The sequence below is a fragment of the Pezoporus occidentalis genome, unplaced genomic scaffold, assembly GCF_034315485.1.
Source record: "Pezoporus occidentalis ecotype Australia unplaced genomic scaffold, CSIRO_AGI_Poc_V1 ctg19, whole genome shotgun sequence".
In the NCBI taxonomy this organism is placed as follows: Eukaryota; Metazoa; Chordata; class Aves; order Psittaciformes; family Psittacidae; genus Pezoporus; species Pezoporus occidentalis.
Genome location: NW_026913748.1, coordinates 2,653,209 through 2,680,957, shown reverse-complemented (window position 1 = coordinate 2,680,957; position 27,749 = coordinate 2,653,209). Strand labels below are relative to the sequence as shown.

The 27,749-nt window shown below is 37.1% G+C and overlaps 2 protein-coding genes across 5 annotated transcripts in view; one reads left to right on the top strand and one right to left on the bottom strand.

The window, feature by feature from the left end:
• Positions 1 to 27,749, bottom strand: part of RAB19 (RAB19, member RAS oncogene family) — a 327,487-nt gene that overhangs the window by 67,066 nt on the left and 232,672 nt on the right. The gene's annotated exons all lie outside the window — the stretch shown is intronic.
• KDM7A (lysine demethylase 7A) overlaps positions 1 to 27,749 on the top strand; it is a 64,130-nt gene that overhangs the window by 8,420 nt on the left and 27,961 nt on the right. For 3 of the 4 annotated variants that reach the window (XM_062616432.1, XM_062616431.1, XM_062616433.1), the window contains exons 2-7: positions 17,318 to 17,403; positions 21,488 to 21,605; positions 22,491 to 22,651; positions 24,506 to 24,647; positions 24,913 to 25,099; positions 25,753 to 25,915. In XM_062616432.1, the coding sequence (XP_062472416.1) occupies positions 17,318 to 17,403; positions 21,488 to 21,605; positions 22,491 to 22,651; positions 24,506 to 24,647; positions 24,913 to 25,099; positions 25,753 to 25,915 (857 nt within the window). The remainder of the gene's footprint in view (positions 1 to 17,317; positions 17,404 to 21,487; positions 21,606 to 22,490; positions 22,652 to 24,505; positions 24,648 to 24,912; positions 25,100 to 25,752; positions 25,916 to 27,749) is intronic. The other variant, XM_062616435.1, reaches the window with a different exon arrangement.

Here is a 27,749-nt window from a genome sequence, read left to right as displayed (position 1 = left end):
GGATTACATTATGCTGTTATGCTTACTTGCGAAATTCAGTGTCAAAAACCAGTGGAAGTGAAATGAGGCACTGTGACTTAACAAACGGCCTTCGGCATTCAGGGGTATGAATGGGCAGATCAGTGAGCTGTGAAGCGCTGTTACGGAGCAATCTAGGAACAGTTCCAAAAAGCAAGATAGCTTTGCTAATGTGACATTGTGCCCGGGCAAATGTTGCCAGTCTGCCTCTCAGGATGCTGTATGGACACGCCACAGCCTCAAGCCCAAACCACACTGTCCTAGCTATTTCTTATGTAAGATAAGACCAAAAGCATGTTAACAAAAATGGTGTACACCTGTATTCTCTTAAATCTCGAGTTTTGACTGTGGTATTTGTCTGCTCAGAGGACACATCAGTGTCATGGAAAGATGAGCAGCAACTTGATGCCTCTGATGCCATACCCTCCTGTTGAATTGCTGGGACCTTTGGGGGCATCAGTTGGATTCTCTTAACTCTGCAGTAAAATGTGCTGCTCTGATGTAAGTGAATATAGGAAAAGTAGTTTAGAATGCAGTTCTTACTCTTGCTGACAGTGAATGGGATAGCTAAAGTACTGACGGGTTAGACTAGCATCTTTGCTGAAAAGTGTTGTCTTTAACTGAGTGAAAGCAAATGCCTTGGCTGTCGCTTGTGCTTGAAGCATCATGAAACTCCATTCAGAAGCTTTAGTCTTTTAAGTGTGGTTGGATGATCAGTGGAATGATTTTGAGCAAACACCTTGTTTGTCTGGACTACGCTTACATGACACAGGTACTGGTACATCTACGTTATGTAATTAAGAGTGAATTGCAATGTGTTACTTGCTGTTCTTGGTGCATGTGTGGTGAATATGGAAGTGAATGTATTTCTGCTGTATACAGTGTCAGTTCCCTATGCAGACTACATGGAAAATCCCAAGGAGTTGCTTGTGGACTGTATCTCAGCTTGAAGCAGGAAACCCTCTGTGCAGTTTTTCACAGTGTTCCAAGGCAAAACTGGTAAAATATAATATGCTTTTTAGAACACATTAGTAAATGTTCTGAATAGTCTATTTTTCTGTTGGGAGGTAGCAGGTGAATATGCTTTGTGTACTGGATTCTTGGTTAACACAGTGTAGTAAAATTATTTCTTACAATGCCAATCTGAAGAAGCTGTACAGTTCTCTTTCCAGTGTGAATGTCTGTATTGCTCTGAACTATTTGAGTAATTAATCAGCTTTCTATGAAGTTTGTGCACCACGGTACTATGGAACAAGGTTTTTGTTTGTTAGGAAATGTTCTCTATCCCTTAATAAGCTTGCCAGCACCCTGTATACCCTCATATGTGTTTGGAAGAAAACCTGTGAATCTCTGAATGATCATTGTCGGAAATTTATTGACTATATTGGAGACTTCCTGACTATATGCTAGTACACTGTGAGCAGAGCAGATACTTTCTTTTTAAAACTCTGTACCAGACACAAAGTGACTGAACAGGTCTTCTGGTTTTCAGGTGTCTGAAAAATCAGGGCTGAGGTTAGGACAGTTTTCTGTTCTTAGGGGGTGTCTACAAAGGGAGTAAGCAGCATAATAAAGAAGAGACTGTTTTCTTGCATTTGCTGAGGGTAAATACACAGTTTGAGGTTGTCTTATGTAGCTCTATGGTTTGAATTGATAAAAGTAAAAACTGTCTAAAAAAGAAAGCTGACGCTGGGTGTATTTAAATTGATGTACTACAAGTTATGCTGTAAGGTTGGGGAATTCTCACTCTTCAAGTATATTGATGATTTTTTTTCTTAGTGTTTTTAGTTTTACTTAGTTTCACAGCCAGTGCTGTGTAATACAAACAAAAAAAATAAACTTTTCTACTGTAATTGAATGGTAAGAAAATAGATTAATACTTTACATTCAGTGAATTACAGAACTCATTAAAGGCTCTTTAGAGACCATTGGCCTTTAAATTGTTATCTAGGAAACACTTGTGGTAAAGGATTGTTCTTATGTGAAGTATTCCTACTTTTTGGATAATTATTAAAGAAAAATCTTTTTGAAGCTTTCAGATTATGTTGGTAGAGGTTGTAAAGGAAAGTAAAACATTGGTATCCCTTTTCAAACCAGAAAAGCAGCAACCGTTAATTATTACTTGTACTCGGAAAAGTCTGGCAGGTATGAATCAGGTTTTAGGCAGATTTAAAGTTCTTACTAGTTCCTGAAATATGTAGAGTAACGGACAGTTTTGCTTTATTCTAAATAAAAACAGGTGCATTCATAGTCAGAGGATAGCATGTTATGTTCCTGTAGAAAACACTATTAAATTAGAAGACTACAAAAAAGTATGTACTAAGACCTACAGAAGGTTGTGAATGTTCACCATATGTGTTTGTTCGCTAATGTCAAGAGCAGGGACTGGGACTCAGGATAGTCTTGTCAATATCTGTGTGCCCTAAGCAGAAGATTATGTTTGGGTCATGTTGCATTCTGTTCTGGGCCCATGATTCTTGGATTCTTTCTTCAGAGTAAGAGGCTGTAAGTGGGGGAGATAAAAGGGTATCTTTATATAAAAAGTAACCTGGAGGTGAACATTCCCTTGACATGTGTGGGCTTGAACTCCCACAACCTGAATAAGCAGTGCTGCTGCCATATTACTTGGAAAAACAAAATCACTTCTTCCTCCATAACTATTTTTGTAGTGCCTGATGTTTTGAAAGCATGGCATCTGTGCTTGCCTTCTGGCTTAAATGCCAGGGAACAGTGTGCATGCTGGCTGGGTTTGCAGGGTGAGCAGAATAGATGGTGCTCTTGGAATTTTCAGGTCGAGTGGTGAGGTGCTAGGTGAGTGTAGGTACCTTGGTGGTTGGCTGTCTTCTGAATTTAAGTAGGCTTTAGATGCCAGCATCCTTATTTGGGTATTGCCCTAATGTCCTTATGTAGATACATTTCCACACCACACCCTCCTTTCTTGCAAATTCTCCTTCATTCTTCTTTACTCAGGATTTGAAAGTAAGTATTTCTTACAACTGTTCATTCCAAGGCTGCATCCTAGTGTTCTTAGTATCAGCTAATGTGGAACAGAGGACCTCTGGTAGTCTTAGTTTTGGTTTAAACTAGATATATAACAGTGTAGTGATAGACCCAAAATAACCTACAAAACTTTCATTTAGTAAATAACTTTCATAGACTCACAGAACTGCTGAGGTTGGAAGGGATCTCTTAAGATCATCTAGTTCACTCTCCCAGCCCCACTCAAGCTGGATCAGGTAGAGCAGGCTGCTCAGAGCTGTGTCCAGCTGGATTCTGAATGACTCCACAAATGGAGACTCTGCAGCCTCTCTGGGCAACCTTTTCCAATGTTTGCCCACAATAGCAGCTAATAAATAAATAAATATATATTTTCCACATTGATAAAATTCTCTTGCACTTACGCTTCTCCAGGCTGAACAGTTGCAGTGCTTTCAGCCTCTCCTCATCTGAAGGAGGTTTTAGTCCCTAAGTCATCTTCATGGCACTTAGGTGGACTTGTTCCAGTATGTCTGTCTGTTTTACTGGGGATCCTGGAGCTGGACTCGGCACTCAAGGTGTGGCCTCAGTAGTGCTGAGTAGAGGGGAAAGATCACCTCCATCCACCTTTTGGCAGCACTTTTCCTGAGGCAGCCCAGGAGGCATTTGGCTGCCTTTGCCATGAGGTTGCATTGCTGGGTAATGATCAGCTTGTTGTCCACCAGGACTACAAGGTCCTTCTCTTGCAGAGCTGCATTCCAGCCAGTTGGCCTCCGGTTTGTGATGGTGCAGGTTACACTTGCAGGCATAGCCCAAGACCTGTAATAATGTGTACTTTCACTCTTGAATTGCAAAGACATAATTTACTTAGCTTATATCAAAACATTTTCATATAATCACTTCCTGTAATGTTGACACCCAAAATAAAACACTTGGATGTGCTGCTCTTTGCACACTTACTGTCTTCTCTGATAGAAACAGTTAAGCAGAGTTTGAGTCAGAAAATTTTCATGAAGAATTAATTTTGTGTTTTTCACAGTAAGTGAACTGTAATGTCTCTGTTTTATCATTCTCTACAGGAATGGTAAATGCCTGTACTCATTTCCAGAGGACCTTTTGCAGTAGGTCCTCTGCTTCCAGCTTCCTACTTTACATTTCTTTGGGTATTTTTGTTTGAATGTGATTAGTATTCTACCACTGTGAAGAAGGTAGCATTGTCAGAACTATCTCTGCATACACTAGAGTGATATACAGGCAAAATCTTTTTTCCCCCAGTCTGAAAGCTGCAGAGCTGAGTAGCACAGACTGAAGTAAAGATTACCTCTAAAAGTGTTTGTGTGTAAAATCTAGAATAAAAGATGAGGATTTGTGCTTTTGCAAAATTTTAGTGACTCTAGAGAGCTTATAATAAAGCAAAACTGGCTTTTTTAACCTTGGATGAGTGTAAGTGTAGAGTTTTAGATTAAAATCAGTATGTCCAATTGTGTCCAGAGTAAAAATGTGACAAAGATAAAATTCAGTCTTGGTTCTGGTGTAACTCAGCCCCCAAAGCTATTTAGCTTTGTTCTGCAGTATGTGAAGTTTCCACGTGGTCTGAAAATGACTATGCTTCATTAATTCCATCTGAAGAGGATTGAATAGTTAAGGTTTCTGTAGGAGGACTGATGTGTAAAAGTAACTTGTTGATATGTTGAGGCCTGCATGGATACCGTTTTGGCCACTACGCCCCTCTGGATCTGTATGAGCAGGTGACAGTCCAATAAAGATATCTAAATTATGGGCATTATCTATTTGATCGAAGGAGCTTATTCTGCTTACTGCTCTGCCAGCCAGCCAATGTAACATCTGATATTTAAACTCATTATCTGTGTATCTGAAACAGTTTGCTTGTATCATAGCTTAAATAGGAGTTAATGTAATCAGCTGCTCCATCTGCGTTTGAAATGAGGATAGTGCGCTAGAGAGGATTGAGCCAGTTTGCTCTCAGATTTCTTCAAAAATGAAGCATCTGTCTCTACTTGCTATTGACTGCAAGTCTATTTGCCTTACAAAAGTAAGGTATGTCACAGCTATAGGAGACATCATGTTTTATGTCGTGGCTAGAAGATGCAGAAATTACTCCGCTTGCTTAAAAGTCCTTAGCAATGTCTGAAGAGTGTTGCAGGCCGGAAGAGGAATTACACAGTTGAGAAACAGATGAGTTTATTTTTTCCCTTAAAGGAAAGCTATTTAGGTGAGTTGATTTTGAAGGCAATACAAGGCTCAATTCAGGTACAGCTGCAGAAACTCTGAATGCTGCTGCGAGCATTAAGGCTACTTAGTCAGAGGCTCCAGGAGGTCTTTAAACCCAGTCTGGTTCAGAAATATTTAAACCGGTTAGGTGATAAACTGTATTTGGTATAAGGAGCCAATTAAAAGGTGTGTAAAGCAGGCTGAAGCCAAGTTTGCCATTGCTGCAGTCTGTGAAAGCAGCAAATCAGCCATACAGTAAACCAGGAGTAAGGGATTTGCAGCAATGGAGTCTTAAGGTTGTGCTAATATTGGTTGCTGGTGCTAGGATGTGGGAGACAGAAAAGGGTATTGCCTAATGTTGTTAGCAGAAAGTCATATTTTTCAAATCATGCCTGACATAATTTTCCAGTGAAGGGGCACAGTTTAAAAACAATCATTAGCTTTCTAAGCAATCCCCTCGAGCTAAGAAGCCATCCTGGGTTTGTTACTGTTCACCTCTAAACCTTTTTTTATCACTGTGCTTGAGAACAAGACAGATCTGATGGTGCCTACTGACAGTATTACTCAGGACGTCGAAAGCTTTACAGACTACATTGCATATAATAATACAGTACTGATAGTACTTGTCATACTTCATGATCATTTCAAACAGCTCATCTTTATTAGGCAACTTGATCTTTCTAAAGAGCTCATCTTTATTAGGCGACCGGAATAACCAGCTAGTACTCTCTCTGTAGGAGGGAGGCTGCAGTCCATGCCCTTTGTTGATGAGGAACAGTCAACACTTCAAGCTGTTGAGAAGGAAATGGAGCTGCTGAAGACATACCAAAAAAATTATAAATAAATTAAAACTGCTTTTAATATACAGTGCAGATGGCCTAAAAGAGGTGGTTAGCCTAATATCTAAAAAAGGAGATGCATGTTGCATAAGACTAGTATAATAAATACTTCTTTTGTGAGACTTTGGTGTAGGTAATTCTGGAGTTCCGAAACTGCAACAAGCATCAGTGGGTTTTTTCTATTCAACCTCTTAACCTCCCCAGAATCCCACAAACATTAAGTCTCCTTGTTTCCCTAAAAGTTGGCAAAAAGTGGTATTTCTTTTATTAAGAGTGGGTAGGTATTTTCATCTTTCAGCATGTTCATCACGTTTCTCTCAATCTAGGAGGTGACATTCTAGCTGAAAATTGGTCCTGATCTTGTCCTGCTTTATGGAAAGCTGTTTGATGTGGTTTAGAAATCTAGCCTTCAAACTGTTTGGGTTACTTACTTGGTTTTGTCATCTGTTGTGGTTACTGATGTACTTCAGTGAATTACTGGAGTGTTTCGTAGGCAAATAACATTGGTAGTGGCATAAAGTCATATATTTGTGTGGTACTTTCTTCAGCTACTTTTGTAGCTGGAGCTACAGATAACTGGTCTCAAGATAAACTAAGCACTATACCAAAGAAGAGTTGGGATATCAAAAGGCAGCCAGATTAAGACCATTTTAAATACTGTGGTATCTGAAAAAACGTGGATTACAACATCTAGTGCCAGTATGTGCATCTCTTGGACTTAGTCATGTCTTCTTCAGTGTTGTGCAGAGTATATGATTGAATTCTAGGAAATTTTTCAGATGCACGGAGGGATGTTCCCTGCAATCTAATTGGTAAACTACTTGGAATTACCTATTATATTGGAGCAGTGCTGAGTATTAGTGAATAATGGAGGTGAAGTTCAACACCATGCCTGGCTAGGTGTACTGACTTCCACTGCCAAAGGGGCAGTCCAACTTCTCATGTGCCTCTCTCCAGGTTGCGCAGTCCCACTCCCTCTCATGGGCTGGCTCTGACAGCTGTCCAGCTGTGCTGTAAGCTAACTTGGTAAAGGGGAAAAAAACTAGCTAGGTTAGTTTCTGTCAGATAAGTGTGTGAAAACTGGTTGTTTTGTAACCAGGCAAGTACCAGGGCTGTTGCAGGTAAGGGAAAATGGGAGTGCTTGCTTGGAAGGGAATGAGTAACCTATTTCTTCCAGCGGCTGCAAGCTGTTAGATCAATTCAAGCTGTATCATGTCACTGCTTCCTAAGATGTGTTTGTCATTTTGGGTTTCTTTTTATAGGCTGTTTGTGTGTTTGTGATTCAGTTACTTATAGAATCATAGAATAGTTAGGGTTGGAAAGGACCTTAAGATCATGTAGTTCCAGCCCCCCTGCCATGGGCAGGGACACCTCACGCTAAATCATATCACCCAAGGCCTTGTCCAACCTGGTCTTGAACACTGCCAGGGATGGAGCATTCACAACCTCCCTGGGCAACCTATTCCAGTGCCTCACCACCCTATCAGGAAAGAGTTTCCTCCTTATATCCAATGTAAACTTCCCCTGTTTAAGTTTTAACCCATTACCCCTTGTCCTATCACTACAGTCTCTAATGAAGAGTACCTCCCCAGCATCCCTATAGGCCCCCTTCAGATACTGGAAGGCTGCTATGAGGTCTCCACGCAGTCTTCTCTTCTCCAGGTTGAACAGCCCCAACTTCATCTTTTCTTTCCTCCCCTTCCCATACCTCCTCTCTTAGAAATACGTAACTAGTATGTCTGTTCTGCATACAAAAGGCCCTTTCTACCTAACAGGAAATTCTGCGCTGGAACTGGAACAGAAGTTCATGTTGATTGTGGTCAAAGGACTTAGCGTGACAGTAATTCTTAAACCACATCATACACAGTGCTTCATTAGGATGGCTGGGGACCGAGTGATAATTATCAGGAGTCTGTGTGCAGGTTGGCACTGAGAAAGATTAAGACAATAAGAATGTAAGAGTTGAAGCAAGCAAATGTGTGTCGACAATACATATATCTAAAAGCTTATTCAAGGTTTATTTTTTTTATATTTTCAGTCAGGAAAAGAGATGGCCTTCGTTTGCTGTATTACAGTTGTCATATTTGCTTTATTCCTGAATGATTGAAGGTTTAATTAACTTGTATACTGACTTCCTTTTCCCATCTTGTTACCTCTGCAGTAGAACTCGGCCTATTTCTTCCTATTTTTCTGATGGAAAAATAATGGTAGCAATTTTGGGTGGTAGTTTGTTTTCAGAATACAACCATACACAGGCGCTCAGCTAAGATGTCTCCTTCAAGATAGCTGTGGCAGCTCTTTTAAGTGGGTTGAAGATGTTGTAGTGGTGGTTTTCCTTTTCATAGAATCAGGACAGTGTCAGTTCTGCCTTTAAAACCTTACTGGTTTAAAGGTACTGTTTTTAAGTACCTTTTCTTGGTTGGTTGTAAGGTGGTTTTTTTTGTTAGCTTATTCCTTCGTTGTAAGCACAGTTATAACATAATAACCCTGGCTGGTAATTGAAATAAGGCAAATTATGTAAATAAGATGCAGTTATTTGTCAGAGACTGGTTCTGGAGTATCTTAGAGGAGAAGAGGTAAGCTTTCATTGGTTTGGAGCTTGAGGAGGCGGTAAAAATACATCATGGAAAAATGTTGTCATCAGTGTCTAGGAAGGCAATTAATTTCTGTTCTTATTTCTTCCCTATCCAGTGCCCTCTCTCTTTGAACCAAATAACTAATATGTGTATTCTTCTGTGCATGTAAGGCCCATGCTACCTAATAGGAAGACAGAGGTGTTACATGCATGATGACCAGATCAAAGATTTGTTGCCTGCGGTCAGCTAAATTGTGACTGTAGTATCCCTAGAATTACTTGAAATCCAGTGTTAATACTTTTTCCTGCTTTACTTGTGGGAAGGGCAGGATGTTCTCATTTATTTCAACATGCTTCTTTCTAGCAGTTGCAACTCCTCTAATACATAGTGCCTGAAGTAAGATTGGGCTATTGTTTCTCCTTTTCTTTGCTGTGTCAGTTTGGCAACACTGGGAAAATGAATGGAGAAAGATGAGAGTCTGAACCACTACAGAGAATCTTTCTGAATTCCCGAGTAGAATGCGTTACTTCATCTGTGAAGGGTTACACTGGTGCTGGTTTTGAAGTGCTAAAAGAATTTTTTTCAGTGCAGGTACTTTTCTTTCTTTCCTATAAATCTTATGTTTTGATTCTCTTGCTGATATGGTACTAGTTTCTCATCGCTTTCACACTGAAATAAAGTAATTAACAGACACTGCAGCTTTTAAACTCTCTTTTTTTTTTCTTTGCTCTCACTGACATTCTGGTTAATTTTGAGGTCTGCTGTAGTTTTTTTAAATGTTTTGTTTTTCTGATCTTGAGCCGCTTATTTCGCTAAAATCTACACCAAAAGATCCAGGCTCTTTCAGACCTTCATTTCTGTAAAACAATGATTTTTAAAAGCATAGGGACAAAAATTAATTATAAATACTCTTTTAAAGCAGCTTGATGTAATCAGTCTGGTTGGAAAGACTAAATAGAAATCTCAGTTGGCATAGGAAGAGGGGAGAAATTTGGTACGTGCTTAATAGATGATACTAAACAGAAAGAATACATCAGGAGTACTTTGGTAATGTTAACTTGGCCTTGCCATGAAATTGTCATTAGGAAAAGTACTTCTCATAAAACTGCTACATGTAATCCATGATTGCCAATGCTATTATGAATCAAGCTGTCTCTTCCTAACAGTCTTACACCGTAATGAAAATGTTGGCTTCATTGTGTATTTTTGCATGTAAAGCTCTTTTTATTTCCTGAGCATGTACTTCTTTTGACTCTAGTGTGAGCAGTCATTTTACTTTTATTTGCTTAAATTCAATTTTGCTTACATGAAATCATTGCATAGAAAATCAGCTCTCCACACAATCTTTTCATCTGTGTAGATGATTAAAAATAAGATTATGCTGACTATACCAAATACTCAGTTGTCAAAGTATTTTGTAAAAGTAATTGCCCTTTTCTCTCAACTTCATTCTAGCAATTTCAGTAAAGTGAAATAATTGTACTTAAAAATCCAGATTCTGGAAAAAGCATGTGTTCAGTTTCAAAACAGTATCAGCTCATTTTCAGACTGCGTTGGAATTACAGAATGGAAGAATCGGTGTACAAATAATGTATGTCACTGTTGTTTCCCTGAGATTTTAGATACCATGGTGATTATGTTGATTGAATACATGGCTACGTCCCTAAATGTAGGCAGAAGGCTTTGTTGTATCTGTAACTGAACCTATATATTATGTAACTTGATAGCTTTGTTCCATTGATCGTAATTTTCCTATTAGGTTTCTGCTTTTCAGAATCCAGTATGTGGAGTTGAGCTTTCTTTGACAAGATGTCATGTACTGATTATTTTAGCCTCTGTGCTTTGAGGGAGTGAAAAGTACTGTTACTTGAGAGGAATTATGTATGCTGATTTTCCTTCTCAATAGAAGAATGTGCATGAGTATTACCATATTGAAAGTGTCTTCTGAAAGAACAGTGCTGGTAGAGCTACTGGAGGTCCCGGAAGCCTGAGCCTTTGGAAGTCAAAATAGATCTTTTACCTATCTGCATGTTTGTTTTACTGCCATACATCATTTCAAATAAATATTACATGATTTAGAAGCAATAGGGTTCAACTACATTAGGGAAGTCTAGACCTATGTAATGAGCATTTACATTTTTAGTGTGCAGTGTGATGGCTAATCTAAAGTAGACTAAGATCTCTTAGGACTTTGGGAAGTGTCAGAACAGATGCCTCTAAGTGATCAAAGGTCAGAGTTTTATGTGTGCGCATTGCTATGTGGGGGGTTCTAATGTGTGTTGTAGGATGATGCAATATTGAATGTTAGTGTATTTTGAGGTATTTTGAAAGTTGGTCTTGCATGTAATTTTTATGTCCTTTTTCTGTGTGTGAGTGAATATGTATTAAAACCATGTATGCTTTTGGACCAATGCGCATATGTTTTATACAAATTAGATTTTATTTTTTTTTTCCTGGGGAAAATCTGTAGCTCTGAGAGGGCAGATAACCATTAATCTGATTTTCTATTTTTTAAATTGGTTTTTAAATGTATATTTATACATGCTACTGAAGTTGTGTTTATACCAGTCATTATTTTGTTTTGGAAAGTGAATATGGCAAAACCAAAAGCTCTAGTCTTTTTCATGTTGGTAATTTATTTTAAGGCAGTATGGATCTATATTGGATGTATAGAATTTTGTCACTTCTTTAAAGTTATTTAATTGCCAAAGTAAATCCTTGTAAACTTAAAATTAGTAGCATTGTCATTCCAGAATCGTTACCATGCTTACCACAGTAAGGCTTATGAGATAGCTGACGGCTCCATGCACTTTCCCAAGTTACTATGTGTTTTTTGATCAGTTTTATTATTTTGGTGTAACTGCATGCATTTTGAAGAGAGGGGAGGAAAAAAATTATCTGGGTGGCACTAGAAGGTCAGGATTTTAAAGCTCACTAGATTTATTTTAAGTTTTAGACTCTCCCTCAAATGCAGTTCTTTTTTTTTTTTTTTTAAGCTGGTTTAATGCTGTGGGGTGGTATGTAGTCTGTCCAACAGTATTGTCACACTATGACTTTGTCTTTCTATTCCTAATTAAGTACTTTAATATTGTCCCCAAATGAGTGGCAGATGTGGCTATGTGCTTGTGGCAGTGACATCTTTATTACTTCCATTGTTTTAACCTGTAAATGTTGCCTACTTGTCATCCGTTTCCCACTTGGAAACAACGGGCTTGAATTAAATGACTAACCAGAATTCCTTAAAATTTGCCAAACGCACTTCCTACCCCATGCTTTGCCTGCCATTTTTGAGATGGAGTAGGAGAAGTTCTTTGTATAACTTGCAAGCTCACTATTTTTTTTTTTTTTTGTTTGCAATAAATGCAGTAGTATTTTGGGGGTTTGTTACACTCAAACAGATTAGGACTGAAGGTAGCAACTGTAGACCTTGTTAAAGGTAAACTGAAAAGTTTACTATTATACTTGCCTATTACTTACAGAGTTACTTGCTGAGTTTATCAGTAGAAGTATCTGTCATCCATGATGATGTGAACTTCAGTAGTAAGGCTGACACTAAAAAGGCAAGTATCAGTCTCTTTTTTTGACTGGTATATTGCCAGCATAAGATTGCTGAACAGACATCTCTTTCCCATGCTTCAGTAGTCATTGTTAGAAAGGCATAATAGTGTAGAGATGAAATAATAGAATATTATCAAATAACAGTGTTGTTTTCAAGACATCTACTTGGTAAATAACAGCATATAACTGTAATATGTATCATTTATTTTTCATTTATAGGAATCCTATTGTCAGGGTTTCTAAAGACTATCTGAAGAAGTGAGTTGAGTAGTGGCTAATTTTTTGCCTTGGATCAGCTTGTAGAACTGATTTGGCATGTGACTCCCTGCTGATTTAGATCTGGTGAGAGAAACAATAGATGTCCATGGTAAGACAGAGGGAGGAGGGTGGCACCTTTTTTTCACCACCGACAGCTACACTCGGCTTAATATTGTATGAAACTCTACCTGTTGTAGCCACTTCAGTGTTTGGACAACTGAGGCTGTTTTGTTACTAATGGATCTTTGCTGCCTCTAGAATTGATTTATTCCTTTCCTCATCCCTGTTGACACACAGCAGGGACTCACCACCTATATATCTTCTCAGCTGTTCTGTGAGTAATTGGAAATTGAAAAAGCCTTTTGGGGATCTGCTCTGTCAGATAGTACGAAACATCTCTATACCACCAGTAATAGTCTATAGCCCTGCGTTTCTAGTAACATGCTCTAGCTCAATGCTCCTAGTATTCTTCAGCTGTTCCAGGCTTTTTTGTCGATTTCTTTTTTTCTTCCCTACTGGATGTTAAGAGGTGCTTTTTTCTCCTTTTACGCGTAAAGCCTGCACAGTGCTCTCTGAAGCGTAGCAAGAAGGGTTGTGGGTGCTGATGCAAGGGTGGACTTGAAGAAGAGGATGTGCCGTGTTGTTGTTCAGAAATAGGATCGTAAAGAAAGGAAAAGATTACCTATAATGTTTCTTCATGGAGAATATGGGGGAAAGGAACAGAAGATGGAATACAAAACAATGATGTCCTGTGTACAACCTAGCTTCCTGACAAATTAACTCATTTTTCCATGTTGAGGGTGATACATTTATTTTTGGCAGTCTTTCTGTTAGATCATCAAGAATCACTTATCTCTCTCTGTTTTCAAGATTTATGTTTTCAGTATGCTTTCTGTACAGGAAATATCAAAAATTTCCTAGCAGAAATATCTTGCTGGCGATTGATAATCTGTCCTTGTTAGTCTTTTCAACTGTGACAACTGGGAAAACGGGCATCCAAACTTTACTCGTATGTTGACTTCTGTAGTGCAATTGTGTGCAATCATAGTTGGAATTTTATACAATGGTACTTAGACTGTTTGTTTTAATAAGATAAAATAGCTTTTGAAGTAGCTGTGTCCTTTTAAGGACACTGAAAATAGAGCCTTGAATCAAGAGTGCTTTGGATTATTTTCTTAAACCAGGATTCCTTCAGTCATACCAACAGAAACAGTTAAGCAGTCTCTAAAATGTTGTGGTGGTGCTTGGTAACATCAGAAGTAGGGAGGAGAAAAGCCAGACTGGATCAAGAGCAAGCAGGCATTAAATTTGGAAGGTGCAGCAGCCTGTGTGGTGACTGGCGTGGATCCAGTACTTGTTCACAATGTCATGCTGTTGTAGGAGCGGGGTCAGGTGCCTTGGGCAGTTTACTATGTAGAACTGTGCAGTCTTCAGGATAATGCTTCCTGTAAATGTTTTGGACTTCTGCTTCTTGTACAGGCATTCCAGCATAATTGTGAAAAAACTGTTGAGCCTGTCATACTGAATTATGTGGATTAGTCTCTTAAGTTGTACATTAATAGTACTACTGCAGTAGCGAATAGCCTCTGAAGGGTACTCTCTCCAAGACCCCCAAAAAGAAACCCTATTTCTCCTTTACAGAAAAGTAGAGGTCCATTTGTCTATCAGATATTAGTCCTTTTCTGATTGTTTTTTGTTTACACTTGCTCCTTTTACGAAAGGAACTTGTTCCTCTTACATAGCTACAAAACCAATAATCAAATGGCAAGTTGAGACTAAATCAAAAACATTCACCTTCTAGTGAGACTTAAGTCTGGAGAATTGGTTCCTTGAACTTTGAGTAGCAAGGGCTTTCTTCACTTGCCAGGGACGGGCATATTCTTGTATGCGAAAAAGCTGGAGCACTTCCCTGATTCTTCTATTACCTCTTTGCTGATCTTGCCTTGATACTGGATACCTTGGGGAAGTTATGAAAGTCTGACTTATTTTTAACTACTTTTTTTCTACCTTGCTACTGCTTCTAGAAGCATTTCAAGTGAAACTGGGCCTGTTCAGGCCTTCCATCTTCACAACCAGAGTTAGATGTATTTTTGCACAGCCTCCTTCAGTGTTTTTTTTTTGTTTGTTTGTTTGTTTTTTCCCTCTTATTGTGTGTGTGTGTTTTTTTTTTGTTTGTTTTGGTTTGGTTTTTGTGATACTGTAAACTTTTCACCATTCCTGACAATTAGTCTACAGCCTCCCTGGAGGAGATGAGCAATTCAGAAACTAGGTAATACATAATAAAGACCTTTCAACCCAAATGGATGGTGAGGTGAAGGTTAATAATGATATTTCATTTAGGAAAACAGCAGTGGATTGAGAATGTTACTGTGTTTGAGTGTGTTAATGCTTTCCAGGCTCTCTGCTCCCTCTTGGTGACCTTGCTTTGATGCTTGAGGTCTGAAGTTGCACTTACCACAGTAATTGATTACTTACTAGTAGCCCGAATGATTAATGTCAGATTCATCTGTGTACGTTGGAGAAAGAGACTCGAAAAGTGACTTGTAATGTGCTGAATGTGATTGATGTGCTCTGTGACATCCTTGATAATGCTTGTTCTTGCAGATGCTGCTGGTACCTCATTTGCCCTATGCAGTCAGTTGTCTGCTACTAGATTCACTTCCAGTACCTCCCAGTTAGTAGTTTGCTTTCCCAGGTAATTCTGAGTTTAGAGCATAATTAGTAGACTGAAAATGTTTGCTTTCTCTATTGAATGGCTAATCCAGCTGTTCTAATACCATTCCAGTGTCACCCGCTGTCTCTGTCCACAAAGCCCCAGGTGCTTTCATGACAGGTTATTCAATTAATTAAGTCAGAAAAAGTGTTTAGTTCTTGATAGAATTTCTGGTTTATTTTCAGCAGATTCTATACCATTCTATAAGAGACAATAAAAATAACATTCTTAAACAGAATGTGACCAACAGTTGTCAAAGAATTGTTACTGGACTTTGATGCAAAGTTCTTAATGTTAGTCAGCAAGATAATCTGGTAGAGGTGATGATGAATGTATCAGATAGATAAACACCAAGAAGAAGGAAAGAGAGTAAGTGAAATTTTCCAACTGTTTCATTAAATAGTTACACACACTTGATCAAGATATAGTCCAACATAAATAGCTTTAGCTGTTCAAAAATCAGAAATGCAGCTAAAATACTGGGATTCTGAAGGATATATAAGCTGAGTCTTCTCATGTGGGGCTTCTAGAGTGTACCTTTTAAAATGCTTTTCTTACAATGCATAGGATTGAGTTGCTCATCCATTCTATAAAAAGAGAGGGAGCACAAGCAGAAGGAAATGGGACATGCATTTTTGAAGACTGTTTCTGCCTTTCTCTTTGTTTATATGTCAAATGAATTTTCATGAAATAACAATTCCTGTAGTTGTGGTCTTAAAACAGATACTAAATATTGCAAGAATTGTGATGAACTGTGGCAGCTGAGTTTTGCATTTAGATTTTAAAATAGCATGTATATAAAGAAGCTGTATAATTTTGAAATTTGATGTGCTGTGTAGTGAATGGAAAAGCAGAAGAACCAGCTGTTGAATGGTGAACTACTCATTGATAGTTACATGGGAGATGCTCTTCAGTTTCAGATTTGAATTGCTCCTTGGTGCTCTTTAACTGCTAGACTGTTTAGTGTATTGTTTTGGCAGCATGTCCTGACACTTAACTGGAGCATGTCAGCAATTTTGGCACTAGACTGCTAGGGAAAAGACTTCATGTAGCTGGATCATTTCAAAGCTTCAGTGTTTAAGCAGTCATTACACTTCTGATATGAAACGGGTTGCATGAATAGAGTACTGTTCAAGTTTTCAAGTTCCTGGAATGCATTGAATAAAAATACCTAATTTTGTTGTAAATATTGAGTGTTGTATTCTTGCCTTCTGTATTATGAAGTCATCAATTTCTTAAGTGTCAATGAACTTTTGAGAGAAAGAAGTCTGCCAGAATTCAGATCCTACCAGCCAAGTAGGGATTACTTTTTTTTTTTCCTTGAGAACTTTGTGCAAAAGCACATCTTATCCAATTAACCTCTAGTGTTTTAACCTCTAAGAAAATGGACTCCACTTTGACTTCAAATTTATGTTGTTTAGATAATACAACTGTGTAGATGCTTTGTCATGACTGTTACAAAAATTTTCAACTTCAATCCCACTTTGATTGTTTTATCTAGGAAAAAATGTGCACCGGGAAAACACTACATGTCTCAAGTGCTCTTTGAAATACTTGTTGCTGTTTAAAACAAAAATGCTTCTACAGAGTGATTTGTGTGGTCACTTTTGTAGCTTACATAGCTAGTACAAGTAGTATAAAGAATTCAGGAATAATATGAAAGTATTCTTCATTGATTTGGGGTTAGGAGTTACGTACTTCTTTTTTGTGGAGGGCGGGAAGAGGCAAAAACAAGGAAAAAAAAATCCATGGTCACCTCTACAAATTGACAGCACAGACTTCAGATTTTTTTTTTTAAATCATACCTTTTGTAAGGAAAATTGCCCAAATGATTTTGCATAAACTGTTACCTGTAATTAGGATCAAAGATTTTTGGTGGGTTGAGGGTAATGGTATATATTGTGTACTCATTTTTAGGGAAATCTGATTCTTGTTTCCTTTTTTTTTAGATGGCATTCTTTATTCAGCGATAAACAAATTATTACTCAAAATTTATGTGGCAACTCAGTAGTTGAGATAATTTGGTATCACTGATTTTATAGACTAAATGAATTCTGATGAGAACTTTAATGTTTTTCATTTTATATATATATATATAAAAACCTCTTGCATGTATAGTCATTAACATTCTAAAAATATTATTCCAGCTGTGTTGGGGTAGAGGAGCACCATGCTGTTGACATTGATCTGTACCATTGTCCCAACTGTGCAATTCTCCATGGACCTTCCCTAAGTAAGTATGGGTTATTCGGATCTTACTGTACACTTTCAGTCTGTTCTTTATCCATGTACAATTGAAAAAAGACTGTTCAAAAGAATGATCAAGATGGGTTTGATTGTTTAGAAGTTACTTGTTATACATGACTAACTCTGAGCTGATAAAAAAACCTCCACAAAACTGACAAACAATCCTGAAAGGTTCTTTGATCTGGAGATGCAGATAGAATAAAATATAAACCACTGCTGTACATTAGCGTAAGCAAAGTGCACAGAGCTAGAAGGAAACAATCTGCACTTGGCAGAGAGAAAAAGAATGAAAATTAGTGTATCGTTGTTTAAAAAAGTGTTTTGTTTTCCCTTGAAGACCATATAATGATTTATAGTCAGCAATGACTTAAGATCTAGTATCTTTTCAAAGCTGAATTTACCATTTAGAAATCAGTTTAAAACCATTGTACTCTCAGCGGTAGTCTTGTAGGGTAATGAACAAAGTGATAAAGCATTACTGATTGATGGAATTGATGTATGTTGCGTGGTACGTATCTTACATGGTATGTGATGTCAGGATTAGGTACTTTCAGGCTGGGGCTAAAAAGTAAGTTAATTGTTTTACATGCTTGTAGTGTTTAGTATTCCAGTGTCATTTTCAGTTAAAAATCTTCATGTCTCTCCTGTAAATCAGAATAACAAGTAACAACCATTTCTTTCCCCACCTTTCTGCCTGTTGTTCCCTATGGAATAGAGGGACTACGAGCAGTTAGAAGGGGGATCATATCAGACCTGCAAACTAATAAACTAGTAAATGTAAAACTGTTTTTCTGTTCATTTGGGACAACTGTTATTTTTCACTGTGATGCCTGTGAATAACCTTTCTTACAATGCAGAGGCTATTAGCTCTAATGTAAGCTGTGTCTCACCTGCAGCAATTTGACAGTGAGATAAGAGTGATTTTTGTGTTGGAAGTCTTTTTAAAAAGACAAGGATCTGGGGTAAAAATTAGCCTTATTACTTCATGTTGCCTTAGGTAAGTAGATCATCTAGATTTAGTCGGTGGTTCAGACATGTCACTTACAACCCAAGCATGAGGTGATATATTGAAATATGTCTTCACCTGGAATTTTATTAACTGTTCTTAGCTAAGCTGTCAGAATCAAATTATGAGAGTTTGTGGTTTGGGCTCTACTTGCTCTAGTGTTTGGAGAGACTGATGTCTCATGACTTCAACTGTTGCAGCAACACTCTACAATGCTCAAATCGTGTGAAATTATGTAAGTAAAAAAAAAAACCAAAACCAAACCCAAACATTTTTATTTACAGCTTCTAAAATCCCTTTTCTAAAGGAGTTTCGAAAGAGAAAACATTCATCTGTTTGATTTAGGAGGGCAAGTATACCTATGATTTCAGCAGACGCTGTACTGTATAATCCCATCTAATCAAACAACATAGTGCAAAAAAGAATACTAAAAATATACAAGAAACACATGCTTCATACTATCAAGTGTATGGTTACTTTCAGTATTCTGCAAAATTAATGATGTAAAAGTTCCAGTAATGAAAAGAAAGCTACTGCATTAGTTAGGTGTAGAGGTCAAATTAACCAATCAATTTTTTTTCTTCTATTTCAAACAAAAAGGAATCCTCATCTTGATTCAGGAGAGCAACAATTTTACAAGAACTTTAGTAAGCAGCCATGTGTATAAAATGCTAAGCAATTAATCCTAAAATCCTAAATTATAATAATAAGAGCAATTTCAAAAAATAATAATCCACTGTGGAATTTTCTTACCTTATTTAATTTAGAGTGTTCATATTCTATTTTGGTGTCAGGTCTGTCACCAGACTCTAGAATCCAGAGCTTTTAAGGGAGCGCAAGGTGCAGTAAATGTTAACTAGACTCTGATTGTCAGGACATTATGACTGTTGGACCAATGTTTGGTCTGAGCTGACAATATGAGATCATGTACCAGGCCTTAGAAGTGGTAGTCTGTGATTTACTGTATGCAAGTGCATTGCCAAGTAGTAAGTAAAGGAATAACTTTAATGTATGATTTTTAAGTGTTAGAAAGGTAGATTTTATAAGTTGGAACTGTGCTATAAAATCTCATAAGCATCTGTATCATTTTACAGTTTTAATGAGCTGTTACAATGGCAGTGAATTTATGAGAAACTACTTTGTTGCAAACTAGTGTTAGCCACTAATTTCTTGTATCATTATTTATGAGTGAGAAAATAGCTTTGAAAACTTAATAAACCTGGCTTTGTTATTTATGATGTTTTACTGTATTTGAGTAGTTGGCTCATTAAGCAGGCTCTTCAGCACTGGTTTGCAGGTTAGCAAACAACTATGAATGTCAATTTATTCTCTTAAGTGTCTTCTAAAGGGTACATTTTGTCATATCTGTAGGAATGAAACAGCTTATCAATAGGAACAATTACCTCTTCTGTTTAATGTCTATAAGATGTCAGTTATTCCTATATAATCAACTGGGGATTTTTTGTGTTTTGTTTTGTTGTTTTTGTTTTTTTTTTTTTTTTCCTGGAGAAGCAGCATTTTATTTTTGGTTTTAGAAACTACCTTTTCTCCCTGAAGTCCTTAGCTTCCTGTTACTGTTAGCTGTGTTTTCAGTATTGTTGGTAGTTTTTTAGATTTTGGCTGCATCATGACTTTGGTAAACTTAAGAATAAGCACTTCCATAAAGTTACAATTCCTGTTAATACAGTTTCTTTAACTGGGTGTTGTATTTACACTGCAGACTGTATATGCCTGTAGAACACCATTTGTGTTGACAAGGAACAGTAGCTTTTCTTTCTCCTGTTGAATTTTTGTTTAATATTAGTGGTTAAGTTATAGATCCGGTCTCAGTAAATGCTTTTGGGACAGTCTTCCAGTAGCAACTATCTAATGCTGTGGAGCACTGTTTGGCTTTTTTAGGAAAAACTGAAACATGACCTAGAACTTCTTACCAAGGACTGTAGTGACAGGACAAGGGGGAATGGTTTTTAAACTGAAAGAAGGTAAATTTAGATTAGCTATTAGAAGTTCTTCACTATGAGGGTGTTGAGGCACTGGAACAGGTTGCCAAGAGAAGCTGTGGCTGCCTCATCCCTGGCAGTGTTCTGTGATTCTATGCGCAATATTAGTTTTCTTCATTTTCATACCTGTCATTTCTCGTGGGGAAATCAACACAAAAACTTTTATTAGAACATCTAGGGGTCTTTTTTGTTTTGTTGGTTTTTGTTCTTTTTTATTTTCCTCAGCCCTTTAAATAAAAGGAACTGTTAAAAATATGATTTAGTTGCTATTGAACTATCAGTTTAGACTCCCAAAGTTACAATAGAACATTCACTGATTTTTCTTTATTAATATGCTGTAACACTGCATTAAAGCTTCAGACCACTTAGATGCTGATTGCTTCGGGTTGCAATGCTTGTGTTATATGTATTGTGCTTGCATAGGGGAGATCACACCTGCCCAAAACCCTTTATGCCCAAGACCCTTTACACCCAAAACTCTTATGGAGACATAAGCAGTGGATATGAGGAAGGTGGTTTGGTTTCAAACAGGATGTGGTACTGAGTAGTAGTAACACTATCAGACTGGACGTGGATATGCTCATATGGTAAGATAGGTCAGTGGGGTTAAGTGCTGTTAATTCTGTGGTAATACATAAAATGAAGTCTGAATCTTGAAGAGACAAAAAAATCTGAGGTTTAGAAATAGAACTTTAATTTTCTAGTTTTCTTGCTGACCTTTTAGATTTGGACGGCTTTCAGGCTGCTGCTGTTTACTTGTGCTGCACTGGATATGGAGTCTTAAATTGTGCATAATACGCACTGAGGTTCTGACATAGAAGTGTATATATATATAAGTATAAAGGAAATATATATATATATATATATAAGTATAAAGGATTACTGTCAGGTGTCCTGAAGACTTAATGTGTTGCAGATAGGTAGAGTGTCCCTTGCATAAACCGTAAGGTTTGTTAAGATCATAGTAATGTGATTGAGGCATGTCAGGCTCACTGATGGGATGACTGCAAAGCCGAGCTGTCTGATTTAACTAATTAAAAGTTTAATCCTTCTGAAATTTGTAGTGAAGAAGAGGAGGAACTGGCACAGACATGACTACACAGAGTTGGATGATGGTTCCAAGCCTGTGCAGGCTGGAACGCGGACCTTCGTTAAACAGCTGCGGGCTCGCTCTTTCCCAAGGTACCGGAGCTTGCTTACATATTTCAGTGAAAAAAAAAGATGTGTTGTTGCTGAGTATGTCTTAGAGGAGACAGCTGGCATTTTCTTTGCTTCAGAAAAAGAAGGTTGAGGATGACTTCCTCCTCCTTTAGAATTTAACAGCACCTTGCCCCCCTCCCCAGTCACTGTTTCAGGTGGATACATTTGCCTTTTCATACACTAGCTTCCTGTTTTGCACTGGGATATGTTGTCTGTTGGCACTGCTGTATGGTGGTTTGAGAGGATTGGAGGTTTGGGGGTTTTGATTAATTTTTTTGGGGGGGAGGGGAAGGAGTGAGTGTTGTAGCATGAGTGGTTGCTTTTCTTTCTTGTGCCTGAACTGTCAGAATATTTTCTGTCTATTCCTCAACTTTTGTTCCCAAAAACATAGAACGTTTATGTGAGCTGGTAGTCTATCTGTTCTCACTTGCTTTGGTGGAAAGTGGAGAAACATGGATGTATTTTCATCCTGAGCTGTGGTTGGCTATCTCACTAAAACACAATGACTTACAGTTCTTTAAAAGAGGTGGTGGTGGTTGTTGTCATTACCAAAATATACTATAATGCCTTCTCTGAGAATTCCTTTTTCTCGTCCTCTTAAACTACTGTGTCCTGTTAAACTGCTGTTCTCAGTCATATAGAAGCACCTTGAGTTCCCAGGCTATGTGTGACAGTAAACGTTTCCTTGCCAGTTTACATAGTTTTCTTTGTCTTTCAGTTATATGCTTAATATAGCAGGACCACTTCTCTTGGACTCAAATGTAGCCATTCCATTTGTTCTCCCCCAAATTATGATATAAATTCTTTTCTTTCATTAGTGCTTGGAGGATACTTTTTTGCTAATGTTCCATTATTTCTTTCTGCCAGTGCTGATGAAGTAATTTTGAAAATGCATGGAAGCCAGCTGACACAAAGATACTTGGAGAAACATGGGTTTGATGTTCCCATTATGGTTCCTAAATTAGATGGTCTGGGGCTCAGACTTCCTCCGCCAACTTTCTCCGTTTTAGATGTGGAACGCTACGTAGGTAAGAGTCACTCTGGAGTATATACAGATGATTCTGTCTGTAAATCTAAAATAAATATTTGCATGATTATAAGAGCTTATTATAAGGGTGCCAAATATATATCTAAATTGAAGACTATCGGAGACTAAAATTAAAGACATGCGAGTTAATTTTGCTTTTTTTGTTTGTTTTCTTTTTTTCTTGTGTGGTAGATATGTGATGAGAGTACAGTCTTTTCAGCTGTCAACCATGTTAATTTTCATGCAAGCTAAACATGGTTTTCTTCTCTGCTTCATGTTGTAAAGTATAGTGACTTTTAAGATTGTTCTCTTTGTGGGAATTGAACAAACCACTCTTGTGATAATCAGTAAAGTTCAGTCATTTGTTAGGATATTGCAAAACTTAATGTTTTGTGTTCAGTAAATTGACATTTCTGAATTAAATCTACCTTCCTGGAAAATTTCCTACCTTGGCTTCACTTAGCAGGAGAGCTAGAGCTTCCCAAGGACTATTTCTTCCTTATCAGCTCTCTTGACAGTCTCTAATTGTTTCAACCTCATGTAAGTGTGCAGTACAGAGAAATAGAGACTGAGCCAACTGCAGGGTGACAGTAATTTCCTGTAACATATAGTACAGTTGAGAAGTTTCTATATGGCCTTGTCTGTGTTCTTGTGATAATCTAAATTTGTGAGTTGAAAGTATGTTTTCATGTCTATCAACATTTTACAGTGGCGCCAGAATATAGAAAGTATGTAGTATATGGAAAGTTGTTACGTTTATGATGCTTACAAACAGTAATATGTTCTGCTTTAAAATGTTACTATAGTTTTGATACTTTGGAATTCTGCCTCTTCACACTTAGAGAAATTTGATAGTTTCATTCTCATATGTATATTTTGACCTGCCAGGTTCTCCAGTTTAGGGAAAAAAGTTGGAATGCCACAGGTTTACCTTTCTATTACTGAAATAAAAAATAAGAAAACTGAATAAATGTTATTCCAACTGGAATTTAGTGAGTTAGTATCACCTTGCAATTTTGAAGTTATTATATTAATAATGTACATCTGGATACATTCCAGCATTCCAAAAGTAATTGTCAAATTTGGCTGTTGTATAGCTAAATAGACGTAAACAATTGCTGTAATGATGTTGTTGGCTTTCTCTTGACTAAGGTGGCTTCTTGCTTGTCTAGCTGTACAGATGTATCACTTCAAAATACATGGCACTTAAACCAGTCCTTGTCTTCAGAAATGAAGCACAGTCATGGCAATTACTTAGTGAAATTACTGTGTGCTTAAAAGTTATCTATCAGTATAAGGATGGTGGGTGTGGGTTGTAGAATGTTTGCAAAGGAGTACTTGCATAGTTTTCAACATTAATAACATTAATCATGGTGCAAGTTTAGTTCAGTTTGCTAAGAATTACAAACTGTGAACAGAAGGATTTATTATTGTAAATAATTCTCAACAGTCCTTGCGCTAAATATTCAAGTGCTGTGGTGATGATTAGTAGGAAGAGTGAGGAACAGCTCTGCCTTGGTAACTTTATCTACACTAGTTCTTCCAATGCAGCCACAAACCCAAGTTTTTAAGCCAGTTGCAGTCATTCTGTACTGCTCTTTCTTTTTGGTTAGCCACCGGAAAGAGGACTTATTTTTAGAGTGTTTTTGGTTCTGTCCTCAGCTGATTATAGCAATTTAAGTTAGACCTGATAAGGAGTTGGTTTATACTGATCTGCCTGTTCCAATACTGGTAGTGGAGGCTTTGTGCAGAAATGTTTTGAGAAAGGCTGGAAAAAAGTTTAATTTCTCTTAAACACCTGAATTGGCTGTGTTTATCTGTGATAAGTTTAAGAAAGTCATCCTATTTTTCACAGGTGGTGACAAAGTGATAGATGTAATAGATGTAGCAAGACAAGCAGACAGTAAAATGAAGCTCCATAATTATATTAAGTATTTCACAAATCCTGACCGGCCAAAAGTATTGAATGTGATCAGCCTGGAATTCTCGGACACAAAGTGAGTATCGACTTCAATTCCTTGAACACAGGAAGTGGTTTTCACTAAGCTGAACAGTATGTGTAGTAATATAATGTCTGTAGTGGGAAAGATAGGAGGCTGCATATTTTATGTAGATACCTATTATGATGTAATGTGAGAATAAAACACTTATAAGTAATAATTTTGTGGGAAACGAATTTAAAGCTGTAATTTTAAAAGTTGTGTGATTTATTCTTGGTTATATTCATGGATCTTTTTTGTTTTGTTTTGTTCTCTTTAAAAGGATGTCTGAATTAGTGGAAGTACCAGATATTGCCAGAAAGCTTTCATGGGTGGAAAATTATTGGCCAGATGATTCTGTCTTCCCTAAGCCTTTTGTTCAGAAGTATTGCTTGATGGGTGTCCAGGACAGCTATACTGATTTTCATATCGATTTTGGAGGAACATCAGTTTGGTACCATGTTCTCTGGGTATGAAGGCTTCTTGATTTATTACTGTGTGAAACAGTATTCTTTAAGTGTGAAGCCTTCTGCCATGGCATTATCTCCTGTATAAAATCTTGTGCTAAAAAGCCAGAGGAGGAGCTTTAAAGTGAATTACTGATTGTCGGTGTTGCATTTTTATGCTTCTGGTGACTTCTAGTCTGTTTGACTTGATCATTTGAGTAGACTGGTAGGTGAATAGTGGAGCTTTGGTACGAAGAAATTAATTGAATAAAAACTCTTGCTGTATTCAACTGTTTATTCTTCTCACAGACTTTCACCCCACCATCATAGAAGAGACAAAGTAGTTTCATCTTGCATTTTGTCATTTGGCATATGTGCGCAGATCCATAAATTGTTTATAAAAGCTGGAATCTTTCATATGCCAATGAAAAGCTTTGGTTGTTTTGTTTGCTGGTTTTACATCATAAGATACCAACTGGGGGTAGTGTTTTATTGACTCAGCTTTTGGTGGGTTACAGTTCTGAAACACTGAGGCTTAAAAACCCTGACGTTCTGTGATGGAAACATGGCTTACCTATCATTTAGATTAATCTGTTACTTAATTAGGAAATACACAGAGGTTGTAGTTATGCCTCCAGGAGGACATGCATTTATTTATTTGGCATTTCTGTTAATAGGGTGAGAAGATATTCTATTTGATTAAGCCCACTGATGAAAATTTGGCTCTGTATGAGTCTTGGAGTTCATCTGTCACCCAGAGTGAAGTATATTTTGGGGACAAGGTTGACAAATGTTACAAATGTGTTGTGAAGCAAGGACACACTTTATTTGTTCCAACAGGTAAGATGTTACCCTTATTTCTAGGACTTTGCATGTTTAATCACCAGGAATTGAGGGTATCCTGAAATGATTGCATTGTCAACATTTGGTTTCTCCTAAAATTTTGGATAAGAAAATAATAATTCAGGAATTCAGATTTTCAAAGCAAGTAATTAACTTTTTAGATTGCGTGACAGTAGTAACAGTTGTCAGGGAAAGAGAAGATGCTTATTACCCAATTATAAGGCAGTAAATGAAAGCTGAAGTTTGAGATCATGAAAGCAGTTCCAATTCATAGGACACACATTGTTCACCATTTGATAGGTATCCAGACTGAAATCTTAATTTTATATTACAGTTTTATTTACAGTTTTATTTACAGTTTTATTTACAGTTTTATTTACAGTTTTATTTACAGTTTTATTTACAGTTTTATTTACAGTTTTATTTACAGTTTTATTTACAATTTTATTTACAATTTTATTTACAATTTTATTTACAATTTTATTTACAATTTTATATTACAATTTTACAGCTTTTGAATACTGTAAGATCTACTAGGTGAAATTATTACTAAAACATCCCATAAACTACTTATGTTGTAGGCTAGGGAATTAAAAGTAAAAGATGGGTGGGTGTTTTGGGTGGGGTTTTCTGTCAGCAGGAAATCTGTGGTGGAGCCTGTGAAGACTCTGAATCAAAATGGAAGTGTCCCTAAATAAAATTGAAAAAATATATAATTGGATTCATGTGTTAATTCTTTTTATTGAAAAGGGTGTTTGAAAACGTAGGTTTCAAAACTGTAGTGTTCATAAATTCATTTCAGCAGCTTTCTTTAAAAATGAGGCAGATGTATGGTCTTCTCAGGTTTTATTTACCAGTTCTTATAGCCATCCCCTAATAGTATCTAGTAAATTGCAGGACATTTTTAAGAAAAAAGAAATACCAAAACAATGTAACTTCTTTATTTACAAAATCCCCACAGAACAATCCTCCAAACAAAACACACCACTTCCACCCCACCCAAACTCCCAAATACCATGAACTTGGAAGTCTAGTAAATAAAACCATAGTTTGCTAACAAACTGAGTGCCAGCTAACTTTTTTTATTTTCATGTATCCAGTCCATCCATATAAATACGTTTTAATTATTTTATTATTTAAGATTTGTACTGGGTACTACCATCCTTTCTGAGGAGAGGAAGCTTTAAATATATGGAAAAGGAAAATGTTGCATGTTTCTACTTCTGTAATAAGCCTTGAAGATTATGTTCAATACCTTATTCTGTTGTGGACTTCCTAAACAGACATTTTTCTCATAGCTCAGCTCTCTACCTGTGAGGTTTAGTGTTCACTGTTCTAGCTCATGGCTTCTGCAGAATAAGTACTACATGGTGAGAAGCTATATATGCACTTCACTTTCCTGAACACCAGGCCTTTTTTAAAACCATACGTTTTTGGCAAGAGATTACATTGATTTTCCATTCATCTAAGCGTGAAGTCATACATCTGTGAGCAAACCATGCGAAATTACAGAATGAAGAACTTCACTGTGGTGTGTAGATCTTTGAAAATACTTACTGCTTCCCAAGTAATCAGCTGCATCTGAGCTCTCACTATAATGTGACCAAAAAGGAAAGTATCACAAAATGATAATTTCTAATGTATACTTGAATTTGTGTGTGTATACACATAAAATGGTACTTTTAAATGTAAATGTGTGTAGACACGTATGTATGTGTGTACACACATATACATTCATATGATATAGTATAAGAACCAATGAATTCTTGCAGGTTTCAAGATTAGGTGTTTAAAAGTGGGATATTCTGTAAGACTGATGAAAGGCTTTAAA